The 16,367-nt window shown below is 47.5% G+C and overlaps 3 protein-coding genes and 1 pseudogene across 3 annotated transcripts; 2 read left to right on the top strand and 2 right to left on the bottom strand.

The window, feature by feature from the left end:
* Positions 1–1,405: 1,405 nt before the first annotated feature.
* CRYAB (crystallin alpha B) lies at positions 1,406–10,883 on the bottom strand. The gene is made up of 4 exons (XM_028105907.2): positions 10,644–10,883; positions 4,235–4,633; positions 2,996–3,118; positions 1,406–1,719 (listed from the first exon to the last, which is right to left on the bottom strand). The coding sequence occupies exons 2-4, from the start codon at positions 4,433–4,435 to the stop codon at positions 1,516–1,518; spliced, it is 528 nt and encodes a 175-aa protein (XP_027961708.1). The 5' UTR covers positions 4,436–4,633; positions 10,644–10,883; the 3' UTR covers positions 1,406–1,515.
* HSPB2 (heat shock protein family B (small) member 2) lies at positions 5,474–6,738 on the top strand. Its single transcript, XM_028105906.2, has 2 exons — positions 5,474–5,603; positions 6,096–6,738. The coding sequence occupies exons 1-2, from the start codon at positions 5,510–5,512 to the stop codon at positions 6,548–6,550; spliced, it is 549 nt and encodes a 182-aa protein (XP_027961707.1). The 5' UTR covers positions 5,474–5,509; the 3' UTR covers positions 6,551–6,738.
* CUNH11orf52 (chromosome unknown C11orf52 homolog) lies at positions 10,406–16,292 on the top strand. The gene is made up of 4 exons (XM_028105910.2): positions 10,406–10,490; positions 13,949–13,986; positions 15,107–15,159; positions 15,381–16,292. The coding sequence occupies exons 1-4, from the start codon at positions 10,459–10,461 to the stop codon at positions 15,627–15,629; spliced, it is 372 nt and encodes a 123-aa protein (XP_027961711.1). The 5' UTR covers positions 10,406–10,458; the 3' UTR covers positions 15,630–16,292.
* On the bottom strand, positions 11,901–12,083 carry LOC114211372 (ATP synthase F(0) complex subunit j, mitochondrial pseudogene; annotated as a pseudogene).
* Positions 16,293–16,367: the final 75 nt, after the last annotated feature.

The following is a 16,367-nucleotide window of genomic DNA, read 5'->3' as shown; positions in this document are numbered from 1 at the left end:
ACACTCACACTCTCTCTTTTTTTCAAATAAATAAATCCTAAAAAAACACCAACCAATAAAAACTAATAACCTTTTCTAGAAGCATCTTCAGCAAACTTTCCTCCTGTCTCAGTAGCCACAGTTGGGTCATGGCCCTTTCAAGACTAATCATTACAGAGAGAAGGGAATTTCCATGATTGGTTTGGACTAATCAAGATAGATCACCTGTGGCTTGGATTCACTTTCCTGAGGAACATGGTTAGGAAGAATATGGAGATACCTAAACCAATCTGGGGAGCTGTTGGCAAGACTGAAGGTGTAAATAGTTTGGTTAGGCAGCCAAGAGTATCTGCTACACAGCCACAAAAATTAGCTGTTAAGTTTAGAGAAATCTGACTTCTATCTAGATTACAGCATTTGTGGCTATTAGGAAAAAATCTTTTTTTTTTTTTTTTAGGAGAAAACGTTTTGAACCTCTATAGATTTGCAATTTATTTTGTCCTAGCTCCACACCCCTACATCGTGAAAAATTTCGGCAACTGTTTTGTGTAGAATATTTTTTTTTAAGTAGGCTCCATGCCCAGCGTGGAGCCCAACATGGGGCTCCCAACTCGTGAGATCAAGACCTGAGCTGAGGTCAAGAGTCAGACGCTTGGGGGGGCGCCTGGGTGGCTCAGTTGTTAAGCATCTGCTTTCGGCTCAGGTCATGATCCCAGGGTCCTGGGATCGAGCCCCGCGTTGGGCTCCCTGCTCAGAGGGAAGCCTGCTTCTCCCTCTCCCACTCCCCCTGCTTGTGTTCCCTCTCTCGCTGTGTCTCTCTCTGTCAAATAAATAAATAAAATCTTAAAAAAAAAAAGAAAATGAGGGCCAAAATCAAAGAAGGAAGAGAGAGAGGAATTGATATTTCTTGGGCTTTACCTATGTTTTCTCCTCATTTACTCCTTATAACAAGTGTACACATCAGTGCCACATATAATAAACGTAATACCTAAGGACTAGAAAGGTTAAGTGACTTGCTAAATTTATACTATTAGTAAGTAGTGGAGACAGCCATTCTGACTCTAATATCCCCAGAGTCCTCTCAATCATAATGCGGTGATTAAATTGATCTGCATTGTTTTGTACATTTATTTCATTTATTTGTTATTTTTATTTCATTTTATTTTTTAAAATATTTTATTTATTCATTTGACAGGGAGAGAGACAGCGAGACAGGGAACACAAGCAGGGGGAGAAGCAGGCCTCCCGCTGGGCAGGGAACCCAACACGGGGCTTGATCCCAGGACCCCAGGATCATGACCAGAGCCCAAGGCAGACGCTTAACTGACTGAGCCACCCAGGCGCCCCTGTACATTTATTTTAAAAAACACAGAACATTCAAACACAAGACAGTTATCTGTTGCTGAATGGTATTTTATTAGCTTAATAATTTGGGCCTGCCCTTAGCATTAATAAGCTTCAGCACTAATCACAAGATTTTCATTCACTGGTGGGGAAATTTTCTTGTTTTAAAAAATGCAGTTAGAGAAAGGGCGTCTACTTCTTGGGGGCTGCCGTGACGGCAGGTTTCTCTTCACGGGTGATGGGAATGGTGCGCTCAGGGCCAGAGGCCTGCTTCCTTGGTCCATTCACAGTGAGGACCCCATCAGATGACAGGGATGAAGTAATGGCAAGAGGGTCCACATCGGCTGGGATCCGGTATTTCCTGTGGAACTCCCGGGAGATAAAACCATGTTCATCCTAATCCAAGAGAATGAGGAAAGACAGAGATAAGAACAGGAAATTGCACCACTTGCTGAGAACTCAGACATCCTCCTTCCCCTTAAGTGTGACCATATGCCATTGCAACAAGAGAGAAAACCAAACAGCTGTTCTGTTTGGGGCTAAGATCAAGTTGCCTGGGTGCTCACTCTGACCAATGAGAGTCTGAGAAATTTGAAACAGTGAAAACGGCAAAGCTCTCCAAACTGAGGCATGGCTATTTTTAGGGATATTTCCCAAAGGTTTAGATCAGTGTTGGGACTCCAGGATCTGGAATATTATTCAGCATTGAAGATCTGGGAAGCCCAGAAATTGTCCTGACTCTTCAGGAATGTCCCAGAATGTCCCAGACCAACAGGACTGCTGCTAACAACAACAACACCCCTTCATCCAGGGAGACCATGATCCAAACTTAAATCACATAAGCAAAACTGAAACAGCCCGAGGACCTCAAATTATGCTGTTTGATGCACAAGTATCTGAATTATCAATAATCAGTAAGAAGCAGACTCATTTAAAAACCCTCCCAGAAGTTAATGAGAAGCCGTTCCTCATTCTCTAGAATTCTGCTAAAAACTACCTGCGCCAACCTTTACACCAGCTGAGTCTCAAGCTATGCAGACAGGCTCTCAGTTAACTGATTTCCACATGGGCTCCAGGATTTTAGCTGCTGAGTGCAGCTCTGAAACTTAAGCAAACCAAATAGTTCACCCTTTTAGACGAACTAAAGATGAGAGGATTCTGGAACATCTAAAAGCAAAGTTGCAAAATCCCAAAGTCAAGAGCCTTCGGGGTATACACAACTCATTTAATTACCAGGTGTCCAACAAGCACGATTCCTCAATCAGTGGTCCTCAACTTTGAATGGACATTAGAATTACCTAGGGGAGCTTTTAGAAATGCTGATGCCTGGGGCCCGCTCCTAAAAAAATTCTGATTTAATTGGTCTGGGATATGTCTAAGCACTGGGATTTTTTTTTTTTTCTTCATTCCCCTAGTGATTCTAAGATGGCCAAAAGTCACAGGCTTAAATGGGAAATAAACATCCATGTATCCCATCTAAGGCAATCAAATCAAAACAAACAACAAAACTCACTTCTCTGGCCCAAACAACAACAACAACAGGTCTATCCCTGTCCCAGACCCTTATGGCTTAAGACTGGAAGGTCGCCAGGCTCAGGGGCTGATGGTAGTGTCTGGCGTATCATATGCACTGGACGAATGAGCAGAACAGAAGAGAAAACAAGCTACACACCTGGCGCTCTTCATGTTTGCCGTGCACCTCAATCACATCTCCCAACACCTTGACCTTGAGTTCCTCTGGGGAAAAGTGCTTCACATCCAGGTTGACAGAGAATCTGTCCTTCTCCAGACGCATCTAGAAATAGCAAGGTGGAGAGGAAGGTGTAGGAGAAAAGATGGTAGGAACGTGGATGACATTAGTGCAGTCTCTTCATTCTGCAGACTTGCTTGCTGTCCAGGTAGTTTTTCCTCCTGTTTTTGGCTGAAAGTCCCTTTTTGAATAAACATGGCTCTCTGGTTCAGGGGAGCCACACAGTGGTACCCAAAGCATACCGTGTGGTCATCAGACCCAAACTTTATTTACAGGGACAGGAGAGAAGACAGGCCACCCAGGGGAGCAATCACAAGGATGGGTCTGGGCATGGCTTCTACTGCCTCTCTGACCCCCATGCCTGGCCTTGCCATTTGTCTGTAAGACAAAGGCCCCTTCTTCTTACTCAGACCTCTGCCAAGGTCCCCACCCACTCAATCTGGAATGTTCTGCTGGCCCTGATTGTCCTTCCAAAGCCCTTGCTCACTCAGCTCCTGTTTACTCACACTTGAATATTTTTAAACCAGAGTGTTCTTTGTGACAGCTCTGTCAACCTTATCTGTTCACCCCATTCTCCCACCCTCTTAGGACAACTGGGGGTCCCAAGACTGGACCTACATTCTTTACTCATTAGGTTTGAACCCAGGTCAGTGCCCTGTCACAGTCCTGAGAAACCTGGAAAATCACAGATGAAGGAATAGAAAGAAAGTAAGTAGTGTTTGCTGTCTCCAGTTCCATGCAGTGGAGATGAAAACTCAGAATGAGGCAGGACTGCTTCCTGACCCTGAAACTTGAGATGCTAACATTTGTCAGGAGTATGAGATGTTAGAAGAGGTGAGCAAAGGGGTCTGAAGGCAGCTCTTTCCCTATAGATCTCTATGAACCAAACCAGAAAGCGGCATTCTACTTAGAAGTTAGGGGATGGAGGGCAATCTTTGCAGCACATGGAAAAAAATGCAGTAAGTAGGATACAGCGGAGCATCAAATACAAACAGGTAACTGAGGGAAAGAAACAGTAGCCTAGTCTATCTTCACTGGTGGACATGCAAGTGCCGAAGACACTTAGACATAGCCAGATTTAGGCAGGGAGAAAAAGGAGAGCAGGTGGACATGTTTCCAAGAGGTTCCAGGAAGAGCTCTCCTATCTTGGCAGAGACTTACCTCTGAGAGCCCGGTGTCAATCCAGCTGGGTGCCCGCAGGAATGAGGGTGGCCGAAGGTAGAAGGGGCTCAGGGAAGTAGAAGTTGGGAAGAGATCAGACTCTAACAGGTGCTCTCCGAAGAACTGGTCAAAGAGGCGGCTGGGGGAGTGGAAGGGAAAGAAGGGGCGGCGGATCCAGGGGTGGTGGATGGCGATGTCCATGGTGGCTAGGTGAGTGGAGGGGGTCAGCTGGCTGGTCAGCTCCTTCAGCTGCAGCTACAGCCAGCCCCTTATATACGCAGTCTTGTGAAGCTTCTGGAATGGTGATGTCAGGAGTTTTATTATCCCAGCTCACCGCCCGTTCATGGAGACTTGTGATCGGGGATTTGGCAGTGTGACACATACCCAGTACTCACTGAGCTAAGAAAAGAGAAATACAAACACGTCTGAGCTGGCCAGTGACTTGTCCTGGTCTTGTTTCACTAGCTTTCCATCCACACCCAGTGGCACCCCCCCCCCTTCCTCTGGAGTTGGAACGGAGTCAGGAATCCCAAGCAGGCGGGTGGCGTGCCCCTCCTCCTCCTCTCCAGCCTAGTGTGCCAGGGGAATTGGGCCAGCAACTATCTTGGGCCTGGGCAGGAACTGGAATCTTCCTAGGCTGGGCCCCAGGGACATTAACTCTTTGTGGGTCCCTGGAGGAGAGCAGTGATCACCAACAAGTCAGTGCCAGGCATCTCTGTGGTGCCCGGGCTTGATCTGGGTTCAGGAGAGGACCCTGACATTAATCTGGGCAGAAGACCCTTCACCCCACCCCAAAGAAAGGGTGGGAAAGTTTCTTGCATCTTTCACCTTACACAGCGCGCAGAACGTTAAAACCAGGAGAGCTTTATGAAGTAGGGTACAGGGTGCATGGAACTTAGAAGGAGAGGAGGAGGTGTGGAAAATGTGCAAACTGTAAGGGTTTCGGCTAAGCCTCTCCAGGGCGTCCGGCGCCAGCCTCCCCTCCCCAGCTTGCTGCCCAGCCAGGACCCGCAGCTGTCCCCTCAGGCCGCCTGCGACAGCTGAAGGGTGTGCGGGGGAGGGCACGGGGGTCCAGGCGGCGCTGGTCACACACTTGTCGCTGGCGCTCAGGGGCCCGGCTCCTCGCCCCTCCCCCCCCCCCAGGCTCCGCACTATTTTGGGTGGTGTAGACCCCGCCCCCACCTCCGACCGAGCCCTGGCTCTCCAGGCAGCTGGAGGGGTCGCTGCTCTGTTGGGGCTGCACCTCGGACCAGCGCCGCCGACGCCTCTGCAGCCATGTCGGGCCGCTCGGTGCCACATGCCCACCCAGCCACCACCGAGTACGAATTTGCCAACCCCAGCCGCCTGGGTGAGCAGCGCTTCGGAGAAGGTATGGCACAGACGCCACCCCCTTGCCTCCCACCCCCACCTCCTGAAATTCTGGGCTGACCTCCCAACGGTACTGGCCTCCACCCCACTCCGGGCTTAACTGAACTCCTGGGGCGAGCCATCTCCCACCCCAGATTCCCCCTCCACCCCCGCCAAGCAGGGCTCTTGTCCCCTTGCTACTGACCTCGGTGCAGATGCCTTGCCTGCGATGCCGGGATACCTGCCCCTGTCCCCCTTGGTGTGCCTTCTTATTCCCCTTCTGTGCACCGGTCCCCGTGTGGGTTGCCCTCCTTCACCCCCATCTCATTCCCTATCTCAGTCCCCTCTTTCCCGCTGCCACCCTGCAGCCCCTGCGTCCCCCTGCTTCCTTTTCCTACTTCTCCTGACTCCCCGGCTGCTCTCCCGGGTCCTCGTCTCCTGAGCTCCCCATTTCACCCTGTTCCCACCTCATTCTCCCTCATCCTGCCTCTTGCCTTCTCTCTCTGCCCCTCAGGCCTCTTGCCAGAAGAGATCCTGACCCCCACCCTCTACCACGGCTACTATGTCCGGCCCCGGGCCACCGGAGCTGGGGAGGGCAGCAGGGCAGGGGCCTCTGAGCTCAGGCTCAGTGAGGGCAAGTTTCAGGCGTTTCTGGATGTGAGCCACTTTACCCCAGATGAGGTGACCGTGAGGACTGTGGACAACCTGCTGGAGGTGTCTGCCCGGCACCCCCAGCGCCTGGACCGCCACGGCTTCGTGTCTCGAGAGTTCTGCCGCACCTATGTCTTGCCTGCCGATGTGGACCCCTGGCGGGTCCGCGCTGCTCTCTCCCATGATGGCATCCTTAACCTGGAGGCCCCTCGGGGTGGCCGACACTTGGACACAGAGGTCAATGAGGTCTACATCTCCCTGCTCCCTGCACCTCCTGATCCCGAGGAAGAGGAGGAGGCAACCAGAGTTGAGGCCTGAGTGCCGTGGAGCCAGCAAGCCGCGAACCCCTTTCTACCTCCCACGGTGATATGAGCAGCTGCCCACCACCCCAGAGGTAGCAGCATCCTTGGGGGAAGGGAAAAGTGCATGGCCCACAATGTATGGTTTGGTCCCTTGAGACGTGTCTAGCCTTTGGTTTAGTTCTGGGTGGAGCTGAATAAACCCAAATCTCAGGGCCTTGTTTGTGCTGCTCCCTATTCTGTGGCCTGGACAATGGGATGGGCAGGGAGGGAGGGGGGGTCATAGCCAGCTAGACAAAAAGCTCCTCAGTTAGATGTGCCCAACGTCACAGCACCCTGAGCTCACACTTGGATGCTGAGATCATACCCGGAAGCTGACCTGACTCCAGATCAAATTCCTAGCCATAATTTTCTCACAATGCAACAAAAGAGAGAGTGATCCTGGGAGGGAAAAGGGATAGGCCGTCCAAACAGCCCAGAGGGCACTGTCTGAGCTGGTGATTAGAGACACAAAAACAAGGGTCTCCAGCCTGTCTGGCCTGTTTTGGGTAGGGGTTGGGAAAACAGTTTTAGGCTGGAGGGAGTTGCCTAAAGCCCTGTTTTCCCAGAGTAAGGTCTGTCCACTGAAAATGGTTTCTAATTCCGAGCGATGGAGTATGCATACACAGGGCACAGGCACGGAAGCCTCTGCCATTGTCACCAAACCACAGAGTCTCTCCAACTTGTGCAATAGGGGAGGCTTATGAGAGAAAACATTTGTTTCTAATCTTGGTGCATCCCAAAGAGAGGAATCACTGAATCACCCACCCAATCCAAGACTAAATGCAGGGATCTAGGGCTAGGCCAGGGAACCCTCCTTTGAAAGCAGAGGGTTTGTTTTCTTTCTTTCTTTCTGTCTTTCTTTCTTTCTTTCTTAGTCAGAGAGAGAGAGAGAGAGAGAGAGAGCACAAGCAGGGGGAGTGACAGGCAGAGCAGGCAGAGGGAGAAGCAGGATCCCCGCCGAGCAAGGAGCCCCTTGCGGGACTCGATCCCAGGACCCTGAGATCATGACCTGAGCCAAAGGCAGACGCTTAACCAACTGAGCCACCCAGGTGTCCCAATTGGAAGCAGAGTCTTAATACTAGGGACATGGTGTGTTCAGGAAAGTGTGGGTGTCTGGCTCTTCAATTACTCTCTGTTGTTCATACACATGTTTGATTTGAGGAGTGTCCAGAAGACCTCCTTGCCCCCAAATATACGTTTTACCAGGTTGTGGTGGACACCTGAAATTCTTCCATTAAAGTGGTTGATTCTGAACCTTTTTAGGTTACAGACCCATTTGAAAAACCTAGCAAAAGCAATAGATCCTCTTACCAGAAAAAATACACATGCTACCAAATTTGCCTTACACTTTGAATAGGTTCACACGGCTCTTGAGATCCATTCATATGCCCCTCCCTAGGGATCTGTGGATGCCCAAGATAAGAGCCCTCACTCAAAGAATTCAATTCTTGGTTAAAGCATTACCCCTTATCAAAAATGAAAGCATGCCTCAGAGAAATAACTATTGATATATTTGTTTGTTCATCCATTCATTCAACAAATGTTTCTCAACCCCCAAGTAATACACTATGGTAGGTGTACATTATAAACATAGATTTAAAAAACATGCTCTTTTATTGTCTACTCTCAGGAACCTTAATCTAGTTGAGAAGAAAAAGAAACTAGAAAGGATCCTGTTCAGACTTCAACCAGAACAACTTCCATTGATCTATTTTGGAATTGTTATTTTTATGTGAGCTTTATTTCAAAGAGAGGGTTCCTTGGCCAGAAAAAAATGGAAACCTCTCATTTAGTCCAAATCCCCATACCACTCAAATTCTTTTACAACTCTTAGTCAACTTCCTTTTGGGACATTTTAAGTGACAGAGAACTTAGAACTTCATAAGTTCTTATTGGCAGTTCTTCATCAGAACTTTCTGGATGTATTTCCTATTAATTCTTCCTTCTATTGATCCCAAATATTCATTTCAGTAACTTCTGCTCATTGGTCTGGTTATGTCCAGAAAATAAATGCAATCCTTCTTTCACTTGGGAGTCCCTTTCAGATATTTTAAAATAACCATCCCATCCTCTTAAGGCTTCTCTTTCCCAAGAAAACATACCTAATTCTTTTAACCATATCTTATAGAACTTTTTTTAAGTTTATTTATTTATTTATTTACATAATCTCTACACTGAATGTGGGGCTCAAACTCATGACCCCGAGATCAAGAGTTGCACACTCTACTGACTGAGGCAGCCACTAGGACTTTCCAAACCACTTAGCACCTAGACAACTTTCTCGAACACACTGCCTTTTGACAATGTAACTCGAAATTCAGCATGTAGACCTAAAATTATTATTCCAATCACGGGCTGACTGGTACAGACTTCAGTGGAATCATCAACACCCTTGTTTATCACTCTAGAATTCCATTAATGCTGCTTAAGTTATATTAGGCTTTCTGGGTACCACAATACACTGTTGATTCCTTTGGAGTTTCTGGTCATAAAATCTCTTTGGTGTTTTCCTTTATGCATTACCTCTTTAAATTAGAGAAAGTGACTGGAAAGGGACCAGACTGTGGAGGGCTTTGAGTGCCAGGCTAAGAGGTTTGGGTAGCAGGATGAAAAGAATACAGTTAATGATAGAATACAGAAGGAATTGCTAGGGGAGAAGCATAGCGGTGAAGTTAAGAGGCTAGTGCAATGATCCAGCACAAGATAATAAAGTAGGGTGCTGTGCCATCCGACAAGGAGCTGAGAACAAGAAGTAATAACAATAGTGGCGCCTGGGTGGCTCAGTCGTTAAGCGTCTGCTTTTGGCTCAGGTCATGATCCCAGGGTCCTGGGATCGAGCCCCGCATCGGGCTCCCTGCTCTTTGGGAAGCCTGCTTCTCCCTCTCCCACTCCCCCTGCTTGTGTTCCCTCTCTCACTGTGTCTCTCTCTGTCAAATAAATAAATAAAATCTTAAAAAAAAAAAAAAGAAGTAATAACAATAACTAGGACTTAGTGAAAGCTTCCCGCGTCAGCCCTGAAGACAAGCCTTGCGGGTTTCACAAATTCTCCCAGGGCCCATAGTTTCTACAGAGGAGTTTGCTCAACAGCAGCCTGCTCTCTGGAGAGAGTGAAATGAGTCTGACGTTGGGTCATTGGAAGGAGAAGCTGAGTTGAAGTGGGAGTGGAGCTTCTGTAGTTCTGTGCCGGGCACGAGGAAGTAAGTGGTCAGGAAGTGCTGAGGCCATTCCAATCATAGGACCACGTGATTTTTGACCAGAAAGGGGGGTAGACAATGAGTTGAGTCCTCTCACCCTCATAGAAAAAAGCAATTTGCCCACATTAATCCCAAAAGCAACGGAGACTTAAAAGGAATCCATTTCCCTAAATTTAAGTTTCCAAGAGACTCCCATACTCAAACCCAGGTTCTGGACAGGGATAATAAGAAACTGATACAGGATACCTTGAAAGTGAAACTCCATTAAAACCGAGTAGTGCTAGGGAAACATAAGTTAAGACTCTTCACTCCATTATAGAGGATATATTTCAATGACAGTGTGGGGTAGTAGAGAAACACTTCTTAAGGAAACCCAGAGCCCTTTTCTATCTCACGTTTCTTTTCACTGAAGCTTGAAGCTCAAAGTTCATGGCTTCATCAAAGTAGCTCCAAATCCTGAAGGTGAGATAGCTCTCACCTGGAGCCCATGTGTGCTCCTCTACCCCTTGGCTGGGAACAGTCACCTGGGAATCACTCCAGCAGGTGGCTTCCAAAGTCCAACCTGCTAGGTTGAAATCTGACACTGACAGAGACTCCCTTGGAGCCGCTATTGAAAGCTAAACCAGGAACCAGGAAATGCACCAGCCTCTTTCTGTAGAAAAACAGCTGCGTTCCTCTGAGACAGAACACCATGGGAAACCAGCTCTGCTGTGGGGGAAGCTGGTGAGTAGGGGCAGAGGGTGGAGGGTAACGTTTCTGTTGGTGGACATGGAGGCCCAGAGAAAAAGGGAAAGCCTGCAGATAGTTCTCTACCAACCTCCCACTGCTACCTCCCTCTGCCTGGCACATCTTTGGGTGCCAACACCAGAGCATTACCTCTTTCTGTGTTCACTCCTTTCAGAAAGCCTCAGAAAACACAGCCAAGCCTGCTGACTGTTGAGGGGCCAAAGCCAGACTGGAATGGTGAATTGGCATGGTTTCTCTTTGTCTTCCTCTCCTTTCGCTCCCTTCCCTTCTTCCCCAGATGATAATCATAGTTCTGGTGTTTGAGAGCTTACTATGCTCCAGGCACTTTTCAAACAATCTCTTCCCAACAATGCTGAGGGAGGTGGCCTTACTCCTGTTTTTACAGCTGAGAAGCTGAGGCTCAGAGAAGTTAACTTGTCCCAGGTCACATGGCTAAGTGAGGAAATAAACCAATATTCCAGCCCCGACCCAAGTAAGTCAGTCTGACTGTAGAGCCTGGCTAGAAACACTACCCCTGATATTCCAACCAAAACATATTTTTTCCTCTTAAAATATTAGTAGGACCAGGGGTGCCTGGGTGGCTCAGTCAGATAAGTGTCTGACTCTTGGTTTCGGCTCAGGTCATGATCTCAGGGTCATGGGATTGCACCCCGCATAGGGCTTGTCAGGCTCAGCAAGGAATCTGCTTCAGATTCTCTCTCCCTCTGCCCCTCCCGCTCACTCTCTCTCTCTCACAAATAAATGAAACCTTAAAAAATTTATTTTTATTTTTAAAGATTTTATTTATTTATTTGACAGAGACAGAGATAGCAAGAGCAGGAACACAAGCAGCGGGAGTGGGAGAGGGAGAGCAGGCTTCCCGCCGAGCAGGGAGCCCAATGCGGGACTCGATCCCTGGACTCGATCCCAGGATCATGACCTGAGCCGAAGGCAGATGCTTAACGACGGAGCCACCCAGGTGCCCCTTAAAAAACTTAAAGTACTAGAAGGACTGGATATTGTTCTCCTCTGTTTCTCATTATCTCAATAAACTTACAGAGACTTCAAGACAGTATGTCGATTAAAAAGCTTTTTATTTTAAAATATCATTATTATTATTTATTATTATTTTCTGATTACAAAAGTGACACACATTCACTGTAGAAAATTTGGAAAATCCCAAAGAGCAGAAAATAAGAAGCGACCATAAATATTCTAAATATATTTATAGCAACCATAAATGATGGGAACATTTTAGTCTATTTCCATGTGATCCCTTTTTTTTGGTGTACCTCAGAGTTACATTTATTCATGCCACAAAGGAAACAACACGTCTACAAGGTACAGCGATGCTCCACGTTCCCATCTAACAGAGCTTGCTGATACTGATGTTCCAAGTAAAGCTGATTAATGATGACCATGAGCAGGTGCAGGACTCAAAGCTTTCAAAGCTTTCCTTCTTTTATCAGCAGTCCTGATTTTATAAACGGTGAAGCCCATTAACCCCGCTCCTACACAAATCTCCTGGTAAACTTGGGTATAGTAGGCCTTCACAGGGATCCAAACATTTTTAACAAGGCTTTGAAGCATCTCAGCACAAAACCCCTGGCTCAGGTGACCCCAACCCGCACAGCCAATGACTCAGAAAGGTCACCTCCATGTAATCCTTTTGAAATGCCTATGTGCATAGCTTTTATCCCAAAACATGCTTTATTATCCTTTTACTAACTTAAAGAGTAAGATTTCTCATGCTATTAGATGTTCTTCCAACATGTTTCTTAAATGGATGTGTAATGGTCTATTGATCGGAGATGCCATTTATTTAGTCAGTTCCCAATGTTAGACATACAGGATATTTCCTATTTTTTGCAATTGTAAATAAGGCTACAATGAGTGTTCATATTTGTACCCGCTTATTTCTTAGGATATGGAATTGCTACATCAGAGGGTACACACTTTATGTTTAAGCCTCCGTATACTTTTTGTCAAGTGCATTCCGGGAAAATTGAGCCAATTTTTATTCATACTACCAATATAGGAGAGTACTCATATAGTTTCCGGAATTCTGAGCTAAAAATAAAATCCTATCAACTATGAGTCTAACAGAATATTCCACTTAGGTTGTGTCCAGGCATTGTATAGTATCCAACTTGGGAACAGGCTCCATTCACTAAAATTGAGTCGTCCAAATCTGTTGCTTTAGAATTTACGTTCTCTTTATCCATTTAAGTAGAAGTAAGTAGGAAAACAGTAGCAACAAGGGGCAAGGAATTGGAGGCTAGGATAAGGCTATGACTAGACAGAGGTTTAAAGGAAAAAAAAAAAAAGGAAGAGCTGAAGTGGCAGAAGTAGAAAGACCTAGAACTGGGTTTCAAAGCTTTTCTTCTGAACCACCTGTAAACTTCAGATGGTGATTCTATCTGCTTTCAACTCAGCAAGCTGCATTAAAAGCAAAAGTCAAACCAAAACACAAACCTCTGTCAAATATGTGGGGAAAATCATGATTTTTCCACAGTAGTAAAATGGACATGATCTAGAAGTTTCCTTCCCTCTCTCTTTCTTTTTAGTTAGCAAAAGGAGGAAATTTCCTTATGGAGACAGAAGTCACACAGATAGAGTTGGCTCTGGTGAGAGTTTGGAAATGCACTAGCAAGAAAAAGCATCCAGAGTAAGCCCCAAACTATTCAGCCTATTTCCTCAGACAAGTGTTTTTCTCTGGCCATCAAACAGTTGACAATCACGTAGACACACTGGCTCCACCGGAGACCCCAGGGGCTCCGAATTGAGCCTGTCCTACAGCTCAGAAATGAGGTCTGTCCTGCAGCGAGGACAAGGTAGCTGAGTCACTCACCAAATTCAGAGCTCCCTGTGCTGTGCATGTTAAAGGTTAAATATCTCTCACTTTCTCTGTTAATTAAAGACAAGGACAGGGAAGCAGGGAGGGAGATGACCTGTTAGAAAAGGGCTTTCAGGGGTCCTAATTTGTTAGCCCTGGTTGTGGCAGCTTCTGTGACTCCCAGAGTGAGAACCCCGTGTTAGCAGAGACCCTGGGGAAAAAAAAAAGGCACCGAAGCAGCAGCAAGAGGGTCTCTGAATCCAGGAACATCCCATTATTTGGCAGGTTTCCCTTACCCTCTGCTGGGATTAGCCTGTTAGACAATCCCAGAATAGCCCTCAACCCAGCTATATCCCTGGCATGTTGTGCTTGGTTGCCTGAGGCTGTATTTTGTGTTTGGTTATGTCAGTCGTACCACTCCACCTTCCAGAACCATCCTTGGGAGAGAGATGTGGTACCCTTGATAAATGCTTTCAGGCCGACTCAGGGTGAATCTTTGTTAGAGGGAAGTGAGAGAAGGTCATCCCAGAATGTTAAGGAGGCCACAGAACAAATGGTGAAGCTGAGAAGACTGAGGCCAGGACTCTTACACGTGGGTGATCTGTGTTTCTTTTCACAGGAGCTGCCCACCAACTTCCCAGAGGAAAAAGAAACCGGGTAACTGGGTGTTGGGGGTGGGGGCTTGGAGTGGTCGAATCAGAGAAGAGAAGATGCTGGAACCAGTGTCCTCGGGAAGGGCATAAGGATGAAAAAGAGGAGTAGCCTTGGAAAGGGATAAAGGGAGATAGTACACCAGAGAAAATCTTCTGGGGTTCCAGACCGGCTCTGAAACTCTACGTTTCCATTATCCTTTCCATTATCTTAGTGGCAAGGTTGGTTGCTCATTCTTTCATTCACCCAGCAAAAGTTAACTGAGCACTTACAGTGTATGGGAGGCACTCTGCTGGGTCCCGAGGAGGCAGAGAGGCACACTGTCTCAGTCCTCGAGGAGCTCAAAATCAACTTTGAGAGACTTGTTTACACATAAACAAGTAACTGCAATGCAATCTACTGGTGCTGTAATAGATTCACACTCGTACCATGGGAGAATGGGAGACAACACCAGTGTCGAAGGAATAATATAGCAAGTTCTCAAGCTGGAAGAGGAGCAGAGAGGAAAGGTTAGGCAGTGGAATTATCTCTTGTAGAGGAAGGAAGGATGGAAGGAAGGAAGGAAAAGGAAGGGAAATGAAAGGAAAGGGAAGGGAAGGAAAGGAAGGGGGAGGAAGAAAAGGAAGGGGGAGGAAGGAAGGGAGGAAGAAAGGGAAGAAAGGGAAGGAAGGAAGAAAAGAAGAAAGAAAGAAACAGGAAAGAAGAGGCTGAGTTGATTGAAAGTGACTGATTGGTGTGGCTGAGCACTTACCACACTGCACTGTAATAGTCTGTATACACATTTGTCTCCCCTAATAGACTGTAAGCTCCCTGAGGCAGAGAAAATAGTCTGCTCATCCTTCTAGCCCCAGAATGTGGCACACAGCCTGGCAAAAAAAATGGGCTCTCAACATGTATTTGCTGCACTGTGTCAGGGGCTGGTGAAAAATGAGGCTGGAGGATATATATTATGGGCAGAGCATGAGAGGAGTTTGGATGTGGGAAGGGCCGCAGTGAAAGAGGCGAGAGCAGAGGCAGGGAGATTAGTTAGAAATCCACCATAATAGTTTAACGGAGATTCAAAGAGGGCAATCTCAGTAGAGACAGGGAAGGGAGGATGAATTTAAGTTGGATTTCTTCCTCTCAGGAAGCCGCGCAAGACGGGCTCTGAAGCAGCCGAAGCAGCAGTACAGTGCAAAGGTAATGACAGGCCTCTGGCCCTTTCCAGGGGGCTGCTCAGACATGTGATCTGAGGACTCAGCTTTTTCACCCTGCCACACATCTCAGTTATCTTGAACCAGAGCTTGCTGGTTCTGCCCCACAAAGGAGCAAAGGGGTCGGTCAGAATCGCCGACCCCGCTTTGTGGGTGAGGGGCAAAAGCAAGCCAAGAATCTCCCTTAATGCTGTCTGTTTCTTGCAGGCCTGTGACACAAGAGGACATATTTATGAACAGGTGTTAGAGAAGCCCACGTCTCAGGAGAGGAGTCAAGGCCTCAGGTTGAAGGAGAGCAGCTTACATTATGCAGACATTCAAGTGTGCAGCTCTACCCAGCCACGCTCTACTCTGGAGGTGAAGCACCTGCAGTTCAAAAATGCTACGCAGTACGCAACCCTTCGCTTCCCCCAGGCCACACGCCGCTATGACAGCAAGAACGGGACCCTAGTGTGAGCGTTGGGGAGGACAGACGTGTTTCCATCATTTTACCACTACTCACTTGGGGAGAATCTGCACTGGGGAATTGGCTGGCAGCCCAGAGATGGCTGCCACGTTTTAAAGAACTCCAGGGCCCTTGTGAGTGCCCCCAGTCTTGCCCCCTCCCCTAGGCCTATCTTTTACTTGCCACCATTAGCTTGGAGTTGTATTTGGGTTAGCTAGGGGTGGATGGAGTTCCACAAAATGAGGGGGGCTAGGATGAGTGCGCAGGAAGTTTTTTGACCCCTTCCTTTGCTCCTGCTTTCAAGAGAAGTGCTAATACGACAGGTTACCCCAGCACTTGAGCTGCTTTTGTTGGGCTTAATTTAGTGGTGTCTCTTTTACACACCTTAAACTCCAAAGCTGAAGAAGGAGAGGTGCTCTGGAAAAGCATTCTGAGTTCTTGTGCACAGCCCCCAGAGCTGGCTTGGGCAATTCCCTTGGTGGTTGGGTCAAGGGTCCCAGAACCTAAACAGACAAACGAGGGCAAGGGCTGAGGCGTGGAGGAAGCTATCTCGGACCATCGGTTACAAGTACTTCAAGTCACCGACAGCACTGCATAGCCCGGAAACTCCCCTTGGCTGGACTGTTGGCTCTCGCAGGTGCGGAGCCGCTGGGATCAATAAATCGCATAAGGAACATGCCTGGTGCGTTTTCCGGGGTGGGGGTCTGCAGGCTCTACGTAAGCGAAGCAGGTCTCGCTCAGCCTGAGGG

Source organism: Eumetopias jubatus, unplaced genomic scaffold (genome assembly GCF_037043125.1).
Source record: "Eumetopias jubatus isolate StellerSeaLion01/CBP00866 unplaced genomic scaffold, mEumJub1_p1.0 scaffold_13, whole genome shotgun sequence".
Lineage (NCBI taxonomy): Eukaryota > Metazoa > Chordata > Mammalia > Carnivora > Otariidae > Eumetopias > Eumetopias jubatus.
This window is presented reverse-complemented; position numbering and strand designations above follow the sequence as displayed.